General features: G+C 42.5%; 1 protein-coding gene and 1 long non-coding RNA gene across 4 annotated transcripts in view; one reads left to right on the top strand and one right to left on the bottom strand.

Moving 5' to 3' along the window:
- Positions 1-672: 672 nt before the first annotated feature.
- The window catches only part of ITGA6 (integrin subunit alpha 6), a 45,286-nt gene continuing 26,921 nt past the window's right edge, over positions 673-19,037 (top strand). For all 3 annotated transcript variants that reach the window (XM_062005128.1, XM_062005126.1, XM_062005127.1), the window contains exon 1: positions 673-907. In XM_062005128.1, the coding sequence (XP_061861112.1) occupies positions 747-907 (161 nt within the window). In that variant the 5' untranslated portion in view covers positions 673-746. The remainder of the gene's footprint in view (positions 908-19,037) is intronic.
- The window catches only part of LOC133626371 (uncharacterized), a 34,822-nt gene continuing 32,575 nt past the window's right edge, over positions 16,791-19,037 (bottom strand). The window contains exons 5-6 of the long non-coding RNA XR_009819471.1: positions 17,285-18,341; positions 16,791-16,868 (exon numbers count right to left, since the gene is read on the bottom strand). This is a non-coding gene — a long non-coding RNA (uncharacterized LOC133626371). The remainder of the gene's footprint in view (positions 16,869-17,284; positions 18,342-19,037) is intronic.

The following is a 19,037-nucleotide window of genomic DNA, read 5'->3' on the forward strand; positions in this document are numbered from 1 at the left end:
GCTTGCTGCTACCGTTTTGGAATTACGGGTGAAAGCATGAGGTAAAATGATCTGGATTTCGAACCCACATATTGTTTTCAAACAATTAAAAGGTAAAGGTTAGAAATTCTCAGATCCATTCAGAGATGGGAGATGCTGGAGGAGACTCAGGCTTGAATCTTGTCTCCTCATATGCTGTCTCAAGAGTCTGTAAAACAGAGATACTTATGTACTCATTTCTGTTTTTTTCTTTTCAATCATGGATGTGGTGTTTGGGGGAACACAGACGGAATAGGAGAAGCACTTGCTGAGTGGGGTTATGCTGTCCATAGATCTAGATAAACCTTAGAGCACTTCAGCAAGATCTTACGCACTAGGTCAGCACCCTGACCTGCTGCTGAACATCACACAGACCCTGGGGGGCTGGGTCTCTGCCCACCAACCCGCCACCCACCGAGACTCGCTCCCTGGCACGGCTTTATTTTCTGTCGTGGAGAGGGTGGGGAACGCGGGGAGAAGTGTCCGCCGCCGGGCCCCTGGAGGCGAACCCCCTGGTCCCTAGCGCGGGGCCGTGCCGCGCTGCCGGCGGAGGGGGCGCGGGGCGCCCGGCGGGGAGCGGCCGCTCGGGGGCCGGGCGGGCGGGCGCGGAGGGCGGGGCGGGGCGGGGCGGGCTCCGTGGCGGCGCGCGGAGGGGCCAGCGGGGCACACGGGAGCGCTCGGCGTGCGGAGCGGCCGCGACAGCGGGTTCCCGGGGCCGGAAAGCGCTGATGGCGGCCGTGCTCCTCCTCTACCTGCCCCTCCTGCCGGGGCTGGCTGGCGCCTTCAACCTGGACACGGACAACGTGATCAGCCGGCGAGGGGAGCCGGGCAGCCTCTTCGGCTTCTCCCTGGCCATGCATCGGCAGCTGCAGCCGCAGGAGAAACGACTGTAAGTGCTGCCGCGCCTGCCCCCGTCCCGGGCCGCCGGCCCGGCGGGGACTCTCCTCCTTTCCACCGCCGGGAAACTTGCCCTGGCGCCGGCCCGGGGCCGCCGGCCCCCACCTGGCGGCGGGGAGCGAGGCCGGGCCGGGCGGCGGCGGGGCCAGGAGTAGGGGAGCGGCCCGCGGAGCGGCACCTGCCGCGGAGTGCTGCGGCGCCGCGAGCCGCCCGGAGGCGGCGTGCGCCGGGAACAGCGGCGGGACGGGCCGGCGAGCGAAGTGCCCGCCGGTGGCCCGCGGGGAGCGGGGCGAGAAAGGGGGAAGCGAGCAACACCCCTGCTGCGAAATCTTCCTGCCTCGGCCGCGGCGGCCATGCCCCTTGGCGGGCGGCCGTGCCCGCGGGGCCCGGGCGGAGAGGGTCGCCGGGAAGCGAGAGCCCGGGGCGGGTTCCCAGGGCAGCGCCGACCTGCACCGCCCGTGCTCCGGGGCTGCGGGTGCCTCTCTGGGCTCTCGGATTTGTTCTCTCTGCGTACCCGGGCCTGTTCAAGACGGAACTTGCCTGGGAGTGCAGGTGAGGAGGTGGTACGAGGATGTCGGGAAAAAATAAGTCGATGTTGGTGGCATATGGGTGAAAGCTAGGAACTTACTTCGGGAAATTCAGAAAGAAAATAAGGTACCTTTATATATCCTCGGGATCTTTGGCCTTTCATGGCCATATCCCAGCCGTGCCTGACCCCACCCCATCCAATAGTGTTGGAATGAGTGTGTCTTATCATAGAATGAGTCTGTGAGGATCATCTAGTCCCAACTCCCCGCCATGGGTAGGGTCACCTTGTATAAAGTGTTGTATCGTGGAAGCTGTAAGTGTTAAATAAACGTCTGTTCCCCAGATATTTAGTTTTAAGTCAAACGAAGATAAAGCCATAATCCATGTGGAGATAATGAGAGAAGGAAGCTGGAAAGAAATTGTACCCTTCATAAAGTTAGGTGGAAGCTTACTTCAAAGCCCTGTGGGCCCGTTTTTCATACGCTTGTGTTCTGTACGATTTCATAAAATTTACAGTGTGTACAGGAGTATAACTCACAAATTCCCGTGTTCTGTCTTCCATCTAGTAGACAGAAAGACCCACGATATCCTGAAGAGTTACATACAAATCTGTTACCTCATTTTCAGAGGCTTTTATCTTAATTCTTGACAAGATTACTCTTGCGTCAGATTAATTTTAGTTCTATTAAGAAAGCAGTGCCTGGAGGTTGTTAGTTTCCCATTGTCTTGTCAGTACTGGTGGAATGAGTATTGGAATATGCAGAGACAGAAGGCTAATTAATGAGCAGTCAGTAGAAACACAAGAGTGGTCATAGTATTCAAGCTAGCCTGTAATATTTGGCTGAAATGCTTCAGAGATGATTAGCATGAAAGTTCTGTATTGTATATGTAGTGTGTGCTTCTTCAGGCAATCCAGATCTGGGGACAGAGCAGAGCCAGATGCTGTCTGCCTTGACATGGCTTTCTGAATCCAGGCTTTCATGAGAAGCAAACGTCTGTCACAGAGACAAAACCAGGCTGGAGAAACTGTTTTATGGTGATGTGTGCTTCCAAGTATGAGATGTCGTGGCCATTTTAAGAACCTATTCATGAGTTTTAGCATAAAGAATTTGAGACCTACTCTGGGTAGCTGCTGGGTGGTACTCTTGGAATGAAACCTTTTACATCACCCAGGCATCATTTTTCCATCTTTAAGAGTAGCAGTGTGTGACTGTAAGAGAACAAGACATTAAATGTGCTGAACTGTATCTTTCATAGGGACAGAAGTGCGTTTAGCTCACTTTGTGTAAGTTCTGTTTCATGAAACAGGTGGGAGTTTTGATGGGAAACTTGAAGCAAAGCCTCACATGTTAGGCTGCATATTTGTATCCGATAAAAATGAGCAACTTTGAACTAATACTGAATGATTTGTATGGCCTGTTCCACAGAAATCATGTGCAGTTTCTAAATGGCTTGTTGTTGGTGGGACAACCATGTCTGCTGTCCTGGTACTCAGTGAAGGTGGAAAGTTATAGGAATGGAGGTCATACTGGGGTCTCCTACTGAGGCACAAATATGTCTAATGCCTACATGCCGCCCATTATCCATAACAAATGTCAGTAGTTTCTTCTCAGGGATTCAATACTTCTGCATTCCCAACTGCATTTTACTCTGTGTCTTACCTTTACTGCCAAAATGCAGCTACCTCTTGGTCAGATACAAACATTTTATTTTACCCTTTCTTTTTGAATGAATGCCAACTTTAAAACTCAGTTACAGTTTGAGTGTGAACACTATCAAGCAGTTGCCAAAAATATGCAAACCCCATTTCGTCATTGAAACTTAATTAAAAGTGACACTTGTCAGATTTTTCTGCTAGATGAGAACTCAGCCTGAAAACTCCCTGTCCCTCTGGTTTTACAAAATTAGAAATGGGTTGTAAGAGACAAGTGCAAGATCAGTCAGTCCTTGGAAAAACAAGAGAACAAGTAAGAGAAAGTGAAATATATGAATTTCATACTGGGCTGTTTGAATCTATGTGACTTGGAGCTAGACTTGATAAACTAAACAATGTGTAATTTTCTCTTGTCTCACCTAAGTGGTTCTTAAATGAAGTTATTCCCTCTTCCTCACACCGAATAATTCAGTGTTAAGCATTGTGAAAATCCTCTGTAAAGATGAGGATGGAGAATGTATAGGAAGTGTGACAAATACAGGTACAGTATTTGCTTTTGATCACCTTTTTTCTTAGTTACAGGATACTGTTGATTGATTATTAGATTTGGATGACAATCTTTTCATTTATTAGTGTTGGCTATCAATGCTGTGTTTGCTAATGAAGAATTACTTCACTCCCAGCAGTATGGGAGAGTGACTGTCCCATTGCTCTGACTTCAGTTTTAAATGGTACTGAGTATAAGGCTGTGGACAAGCAACAGGATTTTGTTTTTCTTTGTTAGTATCTTTGTGTAAAGTTTGTCAGCTGGAAAGAAGAACTTTATTAATTCACAGTGACTGAAAGTGGTCTGCTAATGACAAGTGGGTGTGAAAGACAGCCAAATGCAATCTTAACTTGCATCAGGGGACAGTTAAGTTGGAGGTACTAAGGGCAGCCTGCCTGGATTTCTGTGTGCAGGTCTGGGTTGACGTCAAGCACAGTAGCAGAAGAAGCTAATGGAGAGAGAGCTGGGCTTGTTGCCCTGTATAAGATTGTTCCATTTTTAATCTGTCAATATGATGGAAATATGGGAGCTCTGATACTGCGAGGGAGTGGTGGCACATCAGCAGTGCATTTCATCTGCAAATTAGAAGATTTGTAACTTTGGAGGGGTCTGAGACTCAGGGACAGTGTAACTATAGGAGTAGCGTGATTAAAGTTTGAGTAGTTTTGTGATAGAAAATGCAAGAGTATCTAGTATCTGTAAATTGGGACTACACTCACTATATTTGTTAGTGACTATGTGTTATAAATATGCCACTGTTACTGTAAATATATTATTAGTAGCCTTAGTGAGTATAGTAATGTGTGTGTGTGTATATATATATGTATATATGCTTTATGTAAGATATTCAGCAGATGTGTTCCAGTCCTCTTTGTCGTTCACAGTGTTTTACGCAAGTATCTTAAATGAGAACACAAGCCCCAAGAATATCTAAATTTGTGTATAACTCTACTTGCAAGTAATTCTGATACTATTTTCAGTGGAAGTGTGGAGCTGAATTCATGTAGGATTCTTGTTATTGTTTAAGGCAAAAAAGGATGTAATCAACATTCAGGCTCTCATCGGCTGAAAAGCCATGTAGATGAAAGCTGTGGATAGGCACTTTATGTCAAGACTATTAGCAGCCATAAAGTCCTAAAAATGGCAACATTTTATTGAATTTTTTACTTGTAACAGGTTTTGCTGATATTGCAGTCTCTGCTGTGAGCTGTGACATCAATACATGATGAAGTTGCCTTAGGTCAGCCGGGCCGCTGACATTGCGGTTCTGCTGCAGTGCATCCTCGGTGGCATTTAGCCAGTACTTCTGTGCTGATGGAGGGTTTGTGCTCCTAGGCACTTGCTTCAACAACAAAAGAACAGGATAAATGCTGGTCTGCAGTGGAAAATTACTATCTGTTGCAGAGGTGGTGTAGTGTAATTCAAGCTTCAGGTGGACTGAAGTGCATATTTATGTCTTCAGGATTTAAATGCTTTAATAATCCTGGAATTTGATGCTTCTGACAGTTAAAGATTTTTAATTGTTAACTTTTAAAAAAAATACTGTGGCTTTACTGTATCATTGTACTTAGTATTTTTTTTTTCTGGGATGTCAGTGTAAGCTATTCTTGGATAGCCTGCTTAGCTTGCTTGATTACTTGCTTAATTTGCGATAGTAGAGGAGTTTGTTTATGTTTGAGATAGATGTCCTGTGGCAAAGGTCAGGATCAAATGAAGCTGGAATGGATAGGGGAGGAGTGTTTAAGAATTTCGCTGTAGTGGTAAGGGAAAGAGTCTTAAAAAGAAGATGCATCATATTAATATCATGGGGAAAGAAGAGAGCAGATAAATTTACACTGCGTAAGGGGGAAGAATGTGGAATTGCTATAGGTGGAGTCAAAACTTCAGAAGGCAAACTTTTTCCCACTGCTAAGTTTGTATTGTGCTCTTGGTTATCAGTGCCAGAGACACAGCTGTCAGGTTTACAGGTCAGGTATACAAAAATTTGGAAACTATCATATAATTGTCACTATCTGACTTGAATTCTTGTGGGTTAAAGAGAGGTCAACATCTTTCTTTTTGTGGGGGTTTTTTTTGTTTGTTTTTCTCAAAGAACAGGAAAGAGTTGTGCATTTAGTCCTGCAGAGCTCTGCTAGGGCAACAGGGATGAAATGGAGCATTGAGCTGATACGCACTAGGAAGCTGCACTAGTGTAACAACTTCCATCAACGTAGAAAAGGAGTAGACCCTGCAAGGCACTAGTGAAGTCACACGTCTTACAGCAAAATTGTGCTTGTAGCAGGACAGATTTGTCCAGGTGTCTCTGAAAAGGTTGTGTCAGAAAAGATATGCTATGGTGTAGTCCTTTGCTTTTAGCTATATGAGTTCAGAGGTTTAACTTCACTGCAGCATTTGCTGATGTGACAGATGTTCATAGTGTAAAGCTAGTCTTCTACACAGTAGCTGGCAGACCTCTTCTTCTGGTCTTCCATCCCTTCGAGAAACTTGTTTTTCAGGAGGTCATATACTTTTCAGATAACACTTATTTCTGTGGTCTCCTGTAAGTGCATAAGAATCTTAGGTAGCCCTGTGGTAGATGTGTTGTTTTTCTGGTGCTGATGTTACTAAGAATTAACAAAATTCATTGTTGTGCTACTGGGAGCCTTTTATGTGTAAGGAATTTATCAGATGCCATTTGTCAGCAGTGATGGTAAATGGCCTCGTGTGCAGACTCCAGCTTTGGGAAGCAGCCTAGGCTATCAACTTCAATTACAGCTCATAAAATTGTTATGCTCTTACTGGTAGACATGTGTACCTGATACAAGTCCTTGGTTTCATAGCTTTTTTTTAACCTCTGCTGAGCCTGATCGATGAATCACTTTCTAATGTAAGAGATACCCATGTTTTTGGTGGTGTTGCTGGAATATAAGACCTACAGGGTAGAGGTGATGACAGGATTAGAAACATTTTTATTTATGCTTTCTTATTTTTAAATGTCTGAATAGATGTGAACAGAAACTTGTGGAGGCACAAATTCCTCCCTCTTCAGGATGGATGTCTGGAAAGAGCAAGGTGTTCTGTAAGCTGTTACTATCTGTAAAACATGACCTGCCAAACCATTCCAAGAGCATGAAAATATGAGTGGCGGCTCAATTAACCAAAATTGCTTGAAATTCCTCTGGTCCAAGTCTGTTGTAGTTAACCCTTTCTAAAAGGATGGAGTCTATACCAGGTAGTTTTTAGCTCTGTTGTGGCCTAAGTATTAGACATGTCTCAGAAACAGATCAGAAATGTAATCTTGCATCCTGTAAAACTAGCAAGGTTAAAATAGTGTAACTGGATCAAAATAACACAACGCAGGCAAGGACAGACCTTGATCTCAGGAAGGAGGAGGTCTCTTTTATCAAAGTGAATGAAAACTAATGAACTGCACAAAATAAGAGTTAAGGACAAAGGAAAAGCATTCTCCTTGATAAGTTGTTGTGTTCTTGAGCAGGGGCTGTAGGTCCTGGCAACACTGCTTAATGATTCCCAAAGGCTGGGCATAAAAGTGCTGGTAAAAGAGCACACAGTTGGAAAGACCAGCAACTATTCTCTTGCTTCAAACTAAGCTTATACAGACAGACAGAGGTGGGCAAGGTAGACATGTCTTGTGTGCATGCCTGACACAAAGCCTTCAGTGAAACTGTCCGTGAGATATTCTGTTGTGTAAAGGAGTTGTAGTCCTTAGCAGCGTTTCCTCTAAATATCAGAGGGGAGAAGTAATTTTATACACTCTTAGTCTGAGATACAGTTTGGTTTCAGAAATGTAGTTTTAAATTGGATGGACTAAAATCTGTCCGAAGAACATAAACACCATCTAAAAGCTCAGGTGACAGTGAGCAGAAGAAGTATTTTTGTCTGGAGTTCCCTGGAGTGAGAGATGAGTGCTGACCAAGGCAATGTGTGCTGTGTGTATGCTTTGCCTCGGTTCTCAGCTGTGTGGCCTGGAGGTGAGTGTAAAATCCAGGCTCTCTCTGGCACTAACATCCTGAAAGCTTCAACTGGCAGACAGCTGCTTGAAGCTCACTGCTGTCCTGATCTTACTGGCACAAGAAAGTTTCCAGTGTTCTTTAGACTTAAAACATGGCCCCATCAGCTACAGAAGGGTAGAGAGTGAGACAGAGAAAATATTGATCAAGATCCAGGCATTTAGAGTGAACCATTCAAGCACCTGAAGTTCATAGCTTGCACAGCACAAGGCTTGCTTCCTGACAGCTGCTCTGTTCCACAACAGCGGGATTTGGAAGACATTCCAGGAGCTGTTCTGCAACAGGGACATTAAAGGAAGCACTGTATCATTACATTTATCTATGTAGCATTTTTATTTGAGGCTATGGCTTTGCTTTGGTTTCTGTTTCATTTTCCATTTTTTCCCAAGGTCTTGAGAGCAGCAAAGAGCTTTCACACGGGGGTGTGCATAGAGAGATAAGATGTAATATTTGGCACAGAGGAGCAGCTGTGTCAGAATTATTATTGGAAGATATCCTATGATTTCTGTATCCATTTCCCTCTTGAACAGGTTCCTTTGATAGTGAATAAGACTCTTTAAGCTGGTGTATACTTTAACTGTAAAATAGGAAGGAGGAGGAGCACAAAATCTGTTACAGTGCTTGTGGAGTGCTATTTTCTGTGTAGCATATGTTACTAATGCTGCTAATGTTAATTTGTAAACAACAAAGAAAAGCTTGCACAGAAGCAGAACAGGTAGGTTGGCTTCTCATAAATGTTTTTTCTTAAAGGATAACAAGCAGAGAAGAATGGTTTACTGATATAATTTTTTGCTGTCTGTGTTCTCCACAAAACAGAACAGAGCATTTCCCAAATTAGTATATTGAGGTGCCTTGCATGTTACAGCAGTAAATAGTTCACCAGTCAGGAGGGGCCATTCTTTTTTCCTCTGCTAAACTTTACTCTTGGCTTGTTCAGCGTGTGCCAAAGCCACTGTCAGTTTTGTAAGGAATGCAATCGGGTGAGTTTTCATAGGAGATACTCATTTCAGAAGAACTGCTGTTTAAAATCAGCTGTTTAAACGTTTCAGGACTAGCCTGGGGCTGAATGAGTCATTCTAGCTATAACTGTAAGAATGTCATGTTTTGGAGATATATTCGTCAGAAGGGACAAGACTGAGATAAGGCTGTTGGGCAAATACCTATTTAGAAATCCAAAGCAAAAATTGGTGTTATTGAATGTGAGCAAATGGTGATCTATACTGTGAAACATCAGCTGAAAAATTGGCTTCTCATAGCGATACTTAGCAAGCGTAGGCACAGTAAGAGGTGAAGGGATTTTTGAAGTAGTATTCAGAATGGTCTACAAAGCATTAAACAAATAATTTATTAGCACTGCATATTGTTGATTACAATACTTATAGGCAAGTTGCTGCTTTGAAAATAATGGCAAAAGGATGTAGCCTAGAGAGGCAGATGTGGGGGAAAAAAACCCCTCACTTCCACTTTTAAGGGAATTCAGTCTATTAAATTAACTGAACCATAGGTTAATAAAACTCTTTTACAACTTTATCGTAAAGCATTTTGTGTTCTGGGTAAAACACACTTTCTTTGGGTTTAAGGTATCACGACTGTCATGTTTTCTAAGACTGTTTTGAGAATTCTATAACTTGGTTGAGGAAAGGGAACTGCAGTTACGTTGGTCTTGATTAAAGAGAGGGCCAGATGTATTCTGTGGTGAAGTACCTGAGATGAGATTTTTGTATCGAAATCATATCAAATGGCAAAAAGTACTGGTTCTTGCATTGTACATTTTTTTGGAGCATTTCCTAGTATGGACTGACAGGTTTTGGCTGTATTGGAACATTGTCTGTTCTTCTTGTTTCCTCTTACAGAACTGTATCTAAAAATATGTCATTTCCAATATTCGTTTCCTTCAAGCATTTGTACTAATGTGTGTGAGGATGTTTTGACTGTGTTTGGAAGGGAGAAGGTCTGCAGTGTCAAAAGCAAAAGGGATTCTGGGGATACTCCCTGTCTAGATGCCTTCTACAGTGTAAAAATGTACTTGAGTCCCTCCAGGATAACACTTATGGGTCCTGCACTGGATTTCACTGTCAGCTAGAGAGCTGCTAGGTTACTTTTCAGCTGTATTATTTGCATTTTTTTTCTGCTTTTGAAGAGTTTGATGATGTTTAAAGAAAGAAGGAACAGCAAATGGGAATCATCAGCATTGTTGTGTCCATACAAGTGACAGGCTTTCTTACAGAGACTATGTTGTTTCCTTTTTAGCAAAGATGACAATTTTTCCAATGGAGCTAGATGTGCTTAGCTTCTGCCTGTTTCACCTGGCGTTGTTACCATCCTCTAAAGCAGGTCTATAAGATATATCTTTAAAAAACCAAAGCAAAACAAGATTGCAGATATGCTGAGAACAGCTCACCCCTGTAGTGCTTGAAGTTGTTTGCTCAGCAGCACATGCACAGGTCAAAGGTCTGAGGGAAATTCATGTTTATCCTGGAACTGCTCAAAAGTGGCAACCAGCTGTTGCTGATAGCAAGCACATTATCGCTGTGTGTAGTTGAATTTTCTGTGTCATTTCCTCAGAGCTCTTCTCACATTACTCTTGTAAGGGAATTACAAAGATTGGTTAGCCTTGCACTTTGTCATTGATGCTGCTGCACAGTGGTTTAAATCTGCTATCTCTTAGACCTTAGTGATGTTTGGTAGAGTGTGTGAGAAGAGATCACGGATCATATTTAATTATCCATATTTGTGAAACAAATGTGAAACAAACCTTAAGTAAAAATCACATCATTTTCTTGGCCAAAGAAAAAACAGATTTGTTATATTTTTTTCTTGTATAGCCAAGTCCTGTAGCTACTGCTACAAATACAGCATAATCATGCAAGTCCTTGTAAACTTTTAATCCACTCAATTTATTTTTCTGCAGGAAAAATATTTGATAATTATATAGCATGGCCCCAGAACATTGCTGAAGAGGTAGGCTTCCTCTCTCTTCTCAGCCAAACTATGTTCCTGCATACAGTGGAAGAATACTTTTGTTGCTGTCAGATCAGATCCAGTCCTAGTAAGAGCTGCAATACTTTTCACACAACTTTCAGCTTAGAGGAACACAGGGTGTTAAAAATACTTGAAAACAAGTAATTAATTCCAGCTTCTGCTCAAGTGTGACTGTGAGAGTGGTGAAAGATGGCAAAGAAGTATGTGTGAGGGGAGGCATGTAAAAATACTAAGCATGCGTGCTTGCAGAGGAGGAGCAGTATAGAGTGGAAGAGAATGCAGTGGGTTTCTTGGCATTGTCTCAAATATAAGTTATTTTGCAAACAGAAAAATCTTGTTCTTGGGTTTTGCAAGCTGGTTGAAGTTCTCAAGAGTTCATATGTCCCCACTCATAGCAAAATATAATTGCTGCTTCCTCCACAAGTGAACATGGAGAAGTTTCTTGTGAATATTACTTATTTCTGTTGATCTGTTTGATTGATGTTCCTGTATCTTCATGGAAAACTTAAAAAAGACTTTAAGTGTCCCAGTTGCATGGGCATTTGTCTGATGTGGTTCTGTGAAAATACCTGAGTGATGTTCTTCCAAGGGATTCGAATGCCTGTGTTTTCAGTTAATTTGAAGGAGTGGGGGGGACTGTGTCAGTACATGTACCCAGTGACACATCTGCTTTTGTCATTAAGTTCCTGGCTTGCAGAAAAGCCTTACTTAAACTATGGACCATGTTATAGGCGTTTAACTCGGTGCTATGACGATTTTAAGCCTCTTACATGTGCAGAGTTCTTTAACCTGCTCTGTCAGGGTACCTGTCTATGTAGCATGGGCTTATAGTGGCAGCTGGGAGGGCTCAGCTTATCTCAGAGTGCCAGTGTTGGTCTGGTGTGGGTGAGTTTCCCACTGGGGCTCTGGTTGGTACGATTTAGCTGAATGTGATGAACTACTTTTGTTCAGATGGTGAATCGAAAGTCACATATTACTACTTAACGCAGTTGTGTATCTAGTGTGGGACATTTCTACCCATCTTGTTTTTCCCCCTACAATTCAGGGGGACAAGGTGGTTGAGTCTGGAAAAGAAGGTGCAGGAGTCACCTCATGAATTGGATGTATAGGTGAAGGAACTAAGGCTTGGGTTAGCTTGGGGAGCAGTCACTCTTCAAATACTGCAGGGCTGTGGGATTAGTTTGTGTAGGATGTCACTTTGCCCATGGATTCTACAGTGAAATGTCCATTTTTACTGTATTTCTTTCATGCCTTTTAATGGTTTAATTATGGTTATGAATGAAACTGATGTACTTCATTCAGTGAAGGAAATAGAGGAATGACACTTCAACCCAAATATTTGTTTTGCACTGCATTAAAACTGCAGTTTTTTGAAAAAAGGCTGTTGGCATTTGATGAATAGTGTGTGCCTGTTGTGGTTGTTACCTCTCTAACAGGTAGTGCCTTCATATACTGACTGGGAGCACTGCGCTTTCAGATCACTTTTTTAGGGGGGGGGGGGAAAAAAGAGTTTGAGGAACTGTTTCCATATTTTGATTACTTCTGTGTTTGTTTTCTAAATATGGACCTAGTAGATGAGGTGATGCTCCTTCATTTTTCATGACCATCAAATAGTGATGGCACATGTAGTGGGAGTACAAAAACAGGCCCTGCAAATGTGAGGAAGTTTAGCTTTGCATGCAGAGGATTCCTGCGGCGTGAGTGGCCGGCAGCCCAGGTGCAGCAGACGGGAGTTCCTGATCCCTGTCATGCACTTGGCTTACTTGAGCCTATACAGTGAGCATGCCCGCAAAACACCGATCGCAGCACGAACTCGCCTCTTTCGTTGCAGCCAGTTCCGCAGGAGCTGGGTCAGGGGCAGCGCTGGGCGGGGGATGGGCCGGGCTGCTTAAGTGGGGCCGCAGTGGCGGAGCGCGGCGGGGCACGGGGAGGCCGGCAGGGCCGTTCCGCGCGGGCTGGCGGGCGGCGCCTGCGCCGCGTCTCCGCTACGGTCGGGCCCGGGCCTTGGCGCACCTTGTGCGCCGCGGGCGCCGGTCGGCCCGGCGAGGCCGCTGTGGGCAGGCGCTGGGCCGACAGTGCCGACGCCTCGGCTACCAAGTCTGTTTCGTGAAACAATGCCTTTGCTACTTGTTGAGTTCAAGCCCACGTTGTTATAGTAGGATTTCATAAGAGTAACAAGAACTGCCGTGTGAGAAAGTCTGAGTGAAAATCGCTTTAACATTATTTCTTCCCTAACTGAATTACAGATTAATTATCAAACTGCCTAATACGTTTTACAGTATCACTTAATGCTCAGGTCTGTTCCTGTCACGGATATTATTTCTTGTAAATCGGAATAAATGTATATATAGCTTGTAAGGGTGAAATGAAACCCCAAAGTATTACACAGGTTTCGCTTGGTATTTGATGATACGAAAAATCTGAGATCTGCTTAAAGCCAGAGTGGTGTCTGAAATGGAAAACTGTATTTTGAAACATGTCTTTGGAGCAGACTGCACCATTTCTTGTAAGAAAAAGGCTTTCTACCAATGAAAATGAGACCTGCAAACTTATGTCAAATCTGTATAGTGTAGACTCTGGACTGTGAGGGGAAAGGATTCATTTTTCCATGTGCCTTTTAAGAAAGTCAATATTAAATGACTTTTCCAGAACAACAAGTACCTTTGTAGTTCCAGTTTTGCCTCGTAGTAGCTTGCCCTAGTACTGCTCTTGGCTTCTGTTTTTTGGCTGCTTTTGGCTTCTTTTCCCAGCCTCTCATAATCCGCTTCTTAAAAAAGGCTAAACGAATAAAAGGAAAATCTCAGTCCTTCAAGTGCCATGCCTCCAGGCAACAGAGATTAATGATGTACTTGGCCATGGGTTTGCCATGGTAGTTGGAAAATGTAACTCTGAAATAGCCAGTTAGGAGAATCATCAGTCACTTAAAATAGATGTCAATAACAAGTTGGGAGTGATGAGTATCTCTGTAAAATGCATCACAAACAAGTTCCCTGTTGAGTAGTTATTGGCTGTATTTTGCTGGGAGAGGGTTTTTGGGTGTTTTGTTTGTTAGTTTGTTTTTTGTTTAGTGTGGGGTGTTTTTTTTTTCTGAGAAGCCCATTCCCATGGTTCAGCTCCAGTTCCTGTTAGCAGCCTCAGTGTACAGACAGGACAGTCTCTCTGTGCTAATTAGTCTTATCTTGTGCCTGCCCTGTGATTTCTCTCTGTGTAGAGAAGCCAAATTCAGGTACAAAGCAGAGATGGTGCCACCAGCGTTCAAACACAACACCTGTCCTGACCTCACTTAGGTTGAAATACTGTGGGGGTTAAGATACTCTTTCTTCAAGCATAAAAAGTCTTGAGAGCAAACAAGTGTCTGAAAATACAGCTCCAATGGAGGACTCCAGATGTTTGTGTTGAGATCAGGGGTTTCAGCCTGGAGATTTTAAACATTTGCTAGACAACTAGTGACTGTGACTGGCAATTTGGTGGTAAAATTAAATGTTAGTAGTTACTCAAATTTTTTCATTCTGTTCATTCCAGTGAAACTCCTTGCAAGTATGTACTGGGAGTGTAAGGAAAATGATGCAGGGAGTCTGTCTGTCTAGTCAGGGATGGAAGAAGTTTCATGGCATTTAGCTTCATCACTTTCCAAATTTGCCCTCAGTGTGTCTGTGGAGTCTTTCTGAAAACACAATGAACTGCAAAGTCTGCAGCAGCAGCATTGTTATCAGAGAACAGCAACCTTAAATTGGCCATTTGTGCTCAATGAAGGTTGCAAAATTGGAAATTACTTACACCACTGACTATTTTATTCCACCTATATGTGGAAGTGGCTAATGGCTTGTTACCCAGGAAACACTTTCAGTGATTTCTACTCCAGTCTGTTAAAGCTCAGAGCTGGCACTATTGATGTGTTGCTATTACTTTTAAAAGAAAGGATGGCAAAGATGCAGTGCCTTGTTTGGGGTACAAGATACCATGGAAAGGGAAAGAATGAAAGGAACGAAGAAAGCTTTGCAAGATAGCACAGTATCTGAGCTCAGTGCAGACTGTGGTATTTTTTGCATTTGTTTACACCAAAATGTAATTTACTCAATGGAAGCTTCTTACTTTGAAGAACAAGATTCACTTTCAAAAAGCATTGAAGATATTTTCCCTCTTTTGACTTTATTTGTTTTGAGTGTTTATTCCAAAGCAGAACTGTAATGAATCGCTATTATTTTCTTCTCTGAAGCATGTTGTGAAAATCACATGCTGTCCTTAGACAGTTCCAGACTGTAAGTGAGGAAAAAAAAATTCGCCGTGGAGTGAGGGAAAACTTCCAGGAGCTTTAGAGGTTTTCTGTGTTTCTTTTGATATGGTTTTCTCATCTTGACTGCAACTTTCTCTGTGGAAGAGACTGGGGTAGTTTCAGGAGCAATACTGGAGGGAATTCAGATAGCTATGAGCAGGGACTACTCCCAGTTCTCACTGTTGTTTTCATTAGCTGAGAAGGAGCCACAGCCTCAAAAATTACTGGTGAAAGTGGGGAGGGTTTTAAAATTTGCACCCTACTGCTTAACATTCTGTAATATGTGTTAAAATGGAAAGCCATTTCTGATGTGTTTTGCATTGATTTTACAAACTTTTGGGCTAATTTTGATTAAACGAAGTTACAGCCTTCCTTGATGTTCACGCAGTCACAGAGTGGTTGGGATTGGAAGGGACCTCTTCGTCTGGCTGTTCCTGTTGAATATGGGTCAACAGCACTCAACAGACTTGAGGTGTAGTGCTTGCCTGACTGTGAGCAGGGAGCTCCCAATCTCCTTTCACTTCTTGAAAATGTGTGGGTTTATGATGCATGTTTTCAGTATACAGTCATCCAAAAGTCTGGTCCAGATCTAGATCGAGTCAGTAAGATGTCTTGGAACGTTTTTCTGAGGCTTGAGTAGTTCTCAGTGTAGCTGATGAGATGGAGCTTTTCTTGCCTCAGCTGTTTCGTTCAGGTGTAGTGCAGTACTGCAGCAAAGTAGGAAGGATGTAGCTGTGCCCCAGGGTTTTGTGGAGATGTGATGCTATGCTGGGGCCCCTCTTGAGAGGGACTGGTGCCTGTCCCTGTTGCACATTGTGGCTGCATCTTGCATGTACAGGTGTAGCTGGAGTTGCCAGGACTTTTGCAGTGCAGGCACCATCCTCTGAGCCAAAATTGCACCTCTGTGAGGTTCATTAGTTAAACTGGCATTACGTGCCAATCCTGGAGCTCTAGTCTTATGGGATTATCTCAAGTTTGGCCATAAATATTAAGTTTTAAGAGAGTAAATCTGTCTCTGAAAGCCAGCAGATGCTCATAATTGGCAGTGGGGCTTCAGTCATCACGTATCTCCAAGACGAAGTTAACAGAAAGTTAGAATTATTTCTAACCAATAGAGCAACAGGACTGATTTGTTTGTTTTGAAATCAGAATTTTATTTTGGAATTGGAAGGCACATGTTTTAATTATGAGGTATAACTGGAGCTAAAGAGCATTGCAGTTTTGTGCCATGGTATGAGAGAATTCTGATTTTTTTTTTTTCCCCCCAACATTGTCACTTGATGGACACTTCTTTTACTCTACAGAAATGTAATGAACTATTAGTAGAAGTTAGTTTAACACCTGTGCAGTGTGATTGACTCAGGGAAAACCTAATCAGTTTATAGTACATATTTAAGCAAGATGAATGGGGAAATCAGGATTCAAGTAGTATAAAGCGTCTGATTCTGTCATTTCCATGAAAAATAGTAATACCTCTTTTTGTCTCACTTTTAGCTCATATCACAAACATTAGATACTAAGTCATCATCATGAAAGGCTCATCATAGCTCAAATCATGAAACGCTAAGGCTCCAGCAGAAACCGATGTTCAGACATGTTTATGTTCAGTATGCTCTATGCCTGAGCTTCTGTTCTCTGCATAGTAATAAAGGAAACCTGCCATGATATAGATCCTCAGTGAAACATCTGCATGTTGGAGTCTCTGGTGTTTTCATCTCCAGCTCTGCAGTCTTGACATGGAGATGTTATTTTGATATATCCTAATATGGATTATGTAGCCTGGCTTTGGGCATTGGGATCTGAATTGAAAGTATTGACTGTAGCCCTTGTACACCTTCAGAGAGAAGAAATGAAGACAATGACTCGTAACTGTGATCATGGGTGGAAAGAAATGAAGAATTTATTTTTGTCAGTCTGTGTTTCAGAGGAAGTTCTTTGTTTTTAATCTCAGCGTTTCATCTGCCAATAAAAGGAGATAACGATAACGAGGAGATCAGTGTGCATGTGCACCTTCCTCACCCTCCCTTACCTCTTTCATTTTGCAGAAAGAGGTTTTGCTTGCCATGGAGAAAGCTAAAATGTAACATGCATAGCTGTATAGAAACTTAACCTGATTTTGGCATAATGAGCTTAAACTTGATTAAAATTCTCCTGTGAAAATGCAGCCAAGTAAGTAGCTCTACAGTAATGACTGGAATGTGTCCTAAGGCTGGAAGGACTCTGAGCACGTAGCACAGCTCAGTGTACAAGCTGTTTTATTTGGACTGCTGCAGTCATGCTGAAATTCACAGTGGTGCATGGTCCATGTCATACTTCCTTACTTTCATGCACACAAAGTATTTTGGCTTCTGTAATTCTATTTTTTTCATACATACCTCTTAAAGAGTAGGCAAGGTCAATAGCAGCTCTGTTGATCACAAGTTACAATGTACTTGACACGGGATTTTATGGTTTTGCTTGATTTATTCAGCTGAAGGTTAGATGCATGTGACTTTCTTAGCAAAGTTCCTAATGCTGTTGGTAATCCTCATAAGATTTATAATCCTCATCATTTTTAGTAACTTGTCTTGCAGAACCTGGAAGCATAGGTTTACTCTCCTCTGCCATGGGCTTTGGGGCAGATAAGTAGTGAAGAAGTACAAAGGGGTTATGCCATTTTTAATGGGCTTTTGCCTGCTTCTTAAAAACGGATTTCAGGATTTACCACAGTATCTACCCGAACTCATCTAGTCCTTTGGAAGTGCCTGCTCATAGTGTGTGCTGCTGTTGAACTGCGTTGTGAATAAGGACTTGCAGTGATGTACTTAATAGGATTCAAGATTTTTGTGTTTTATGAGCCTCAAAGACAAGTGACAGGATTCCTGACAAAAGTTCTTTGAAGTCTGGAGAGTTGTACATAAGTTCAGTTTTAAATACTTTGTTTACAGTGGAAAATAACCTATGGAAAATGAGGGGAAAGTGGCTTATGAAAGATTTGCACAGGGAGCATGGGTGCTGGGAAAAGTTTGTTTCCTTTGAGATCATTTTGGACTTATGCTCGCCCGATCCTGCCCCCCCGAAGGATCAACAGTTGTGTTTTTCATCTGTTGATCTCAAAAGGTATTTGTTTGAGATGCCTTTCAGTGTTTATAGCATCTTATGTCAGGTGGCGCATATTTCCCCTTCCTCTCCTGTTGACCTCACTGTTTATTCTCTGATGCCTCAGTAGGTCTTCCATTTGGCTGAACAGTCAGCAAGATCATGCTGTCATCATGTTGTGTTGTAGAAGCTGGGGAAATGATACAATGTAGCTATCCTATACTAAAAAAAACAGGGTCATAATTTTCCCACTACTGTACACAGATGGGTGAATTAAGCCCAATGAAGTATTTCAGTTCCAGAAGCTTTTAGTTGTGTTCATAATGTTGAACCAGAACATTTTGGATGAAGTTTCTGTAAATGAAATTCAATACATCATTTTTACTTCCGAAACTTTGAATGAAAAGTAGAAATAATACAAATTTTACAAGTTAAGAAATCAATGCCTTTATTTTCTGAAATGTATGATTTATAAGTGAAAAATAATCTCATCTATCTTTCCTGAGGGGATAACAATTGAGGAGAAAATGTATCTATTCCCACGTTAGGAATGGTTCAGAAACAGATGCTTTGCAAGAGAATTACTCTGAGAGATTACAGTTAAATGCACTGTTGCCACAATTAGAAAATGAAGTTACTAATGGCCTTTCTGAAGGCGTGATTGTTAGATTACAAACTCTAGGTTGCTTAAAAAAATCTTTGAAAAAGATGCCAGAGGTATGTAGGAGGAAAAGAAGGAAACATTTTAAACCAAAACCCACCCACACTCTCTGTCCTGATTTTATATCTGTATCAGTCGAAGCCAAATATTTTACCTGAAGGTTGCACTATTCAGAGGATTCCCTTCGTGAGGGAAATTAATGGATTGTGAGAGAATTTATTTCCATAACAGTGGTGAAAACTTGGCTGTTTCACAAGAGACACGTGATTTTCTATTTTTAAAAAAGTGTGTTTTCTCATTATACACCTGTTTCATTTTGTGTGTCATTACTTTAGTGACATTAAATACATGTATTCGTGATAACAGAAATTATGTGCTGATCTTAACTG

Source organism: Colius striatus, chromosome 11 (genome assembly GCF_028858725.1).
Source record: "Colius striatus isolate bColStr4 chromosome 11, bColStr4.1.hap1, whole genome shotgun sequence".
Lineage (NCBI taxonomy): Eukaryota > Metazoa > Chordata > Aves > Coliiformes > Coliidae > Colius > Colius striatus.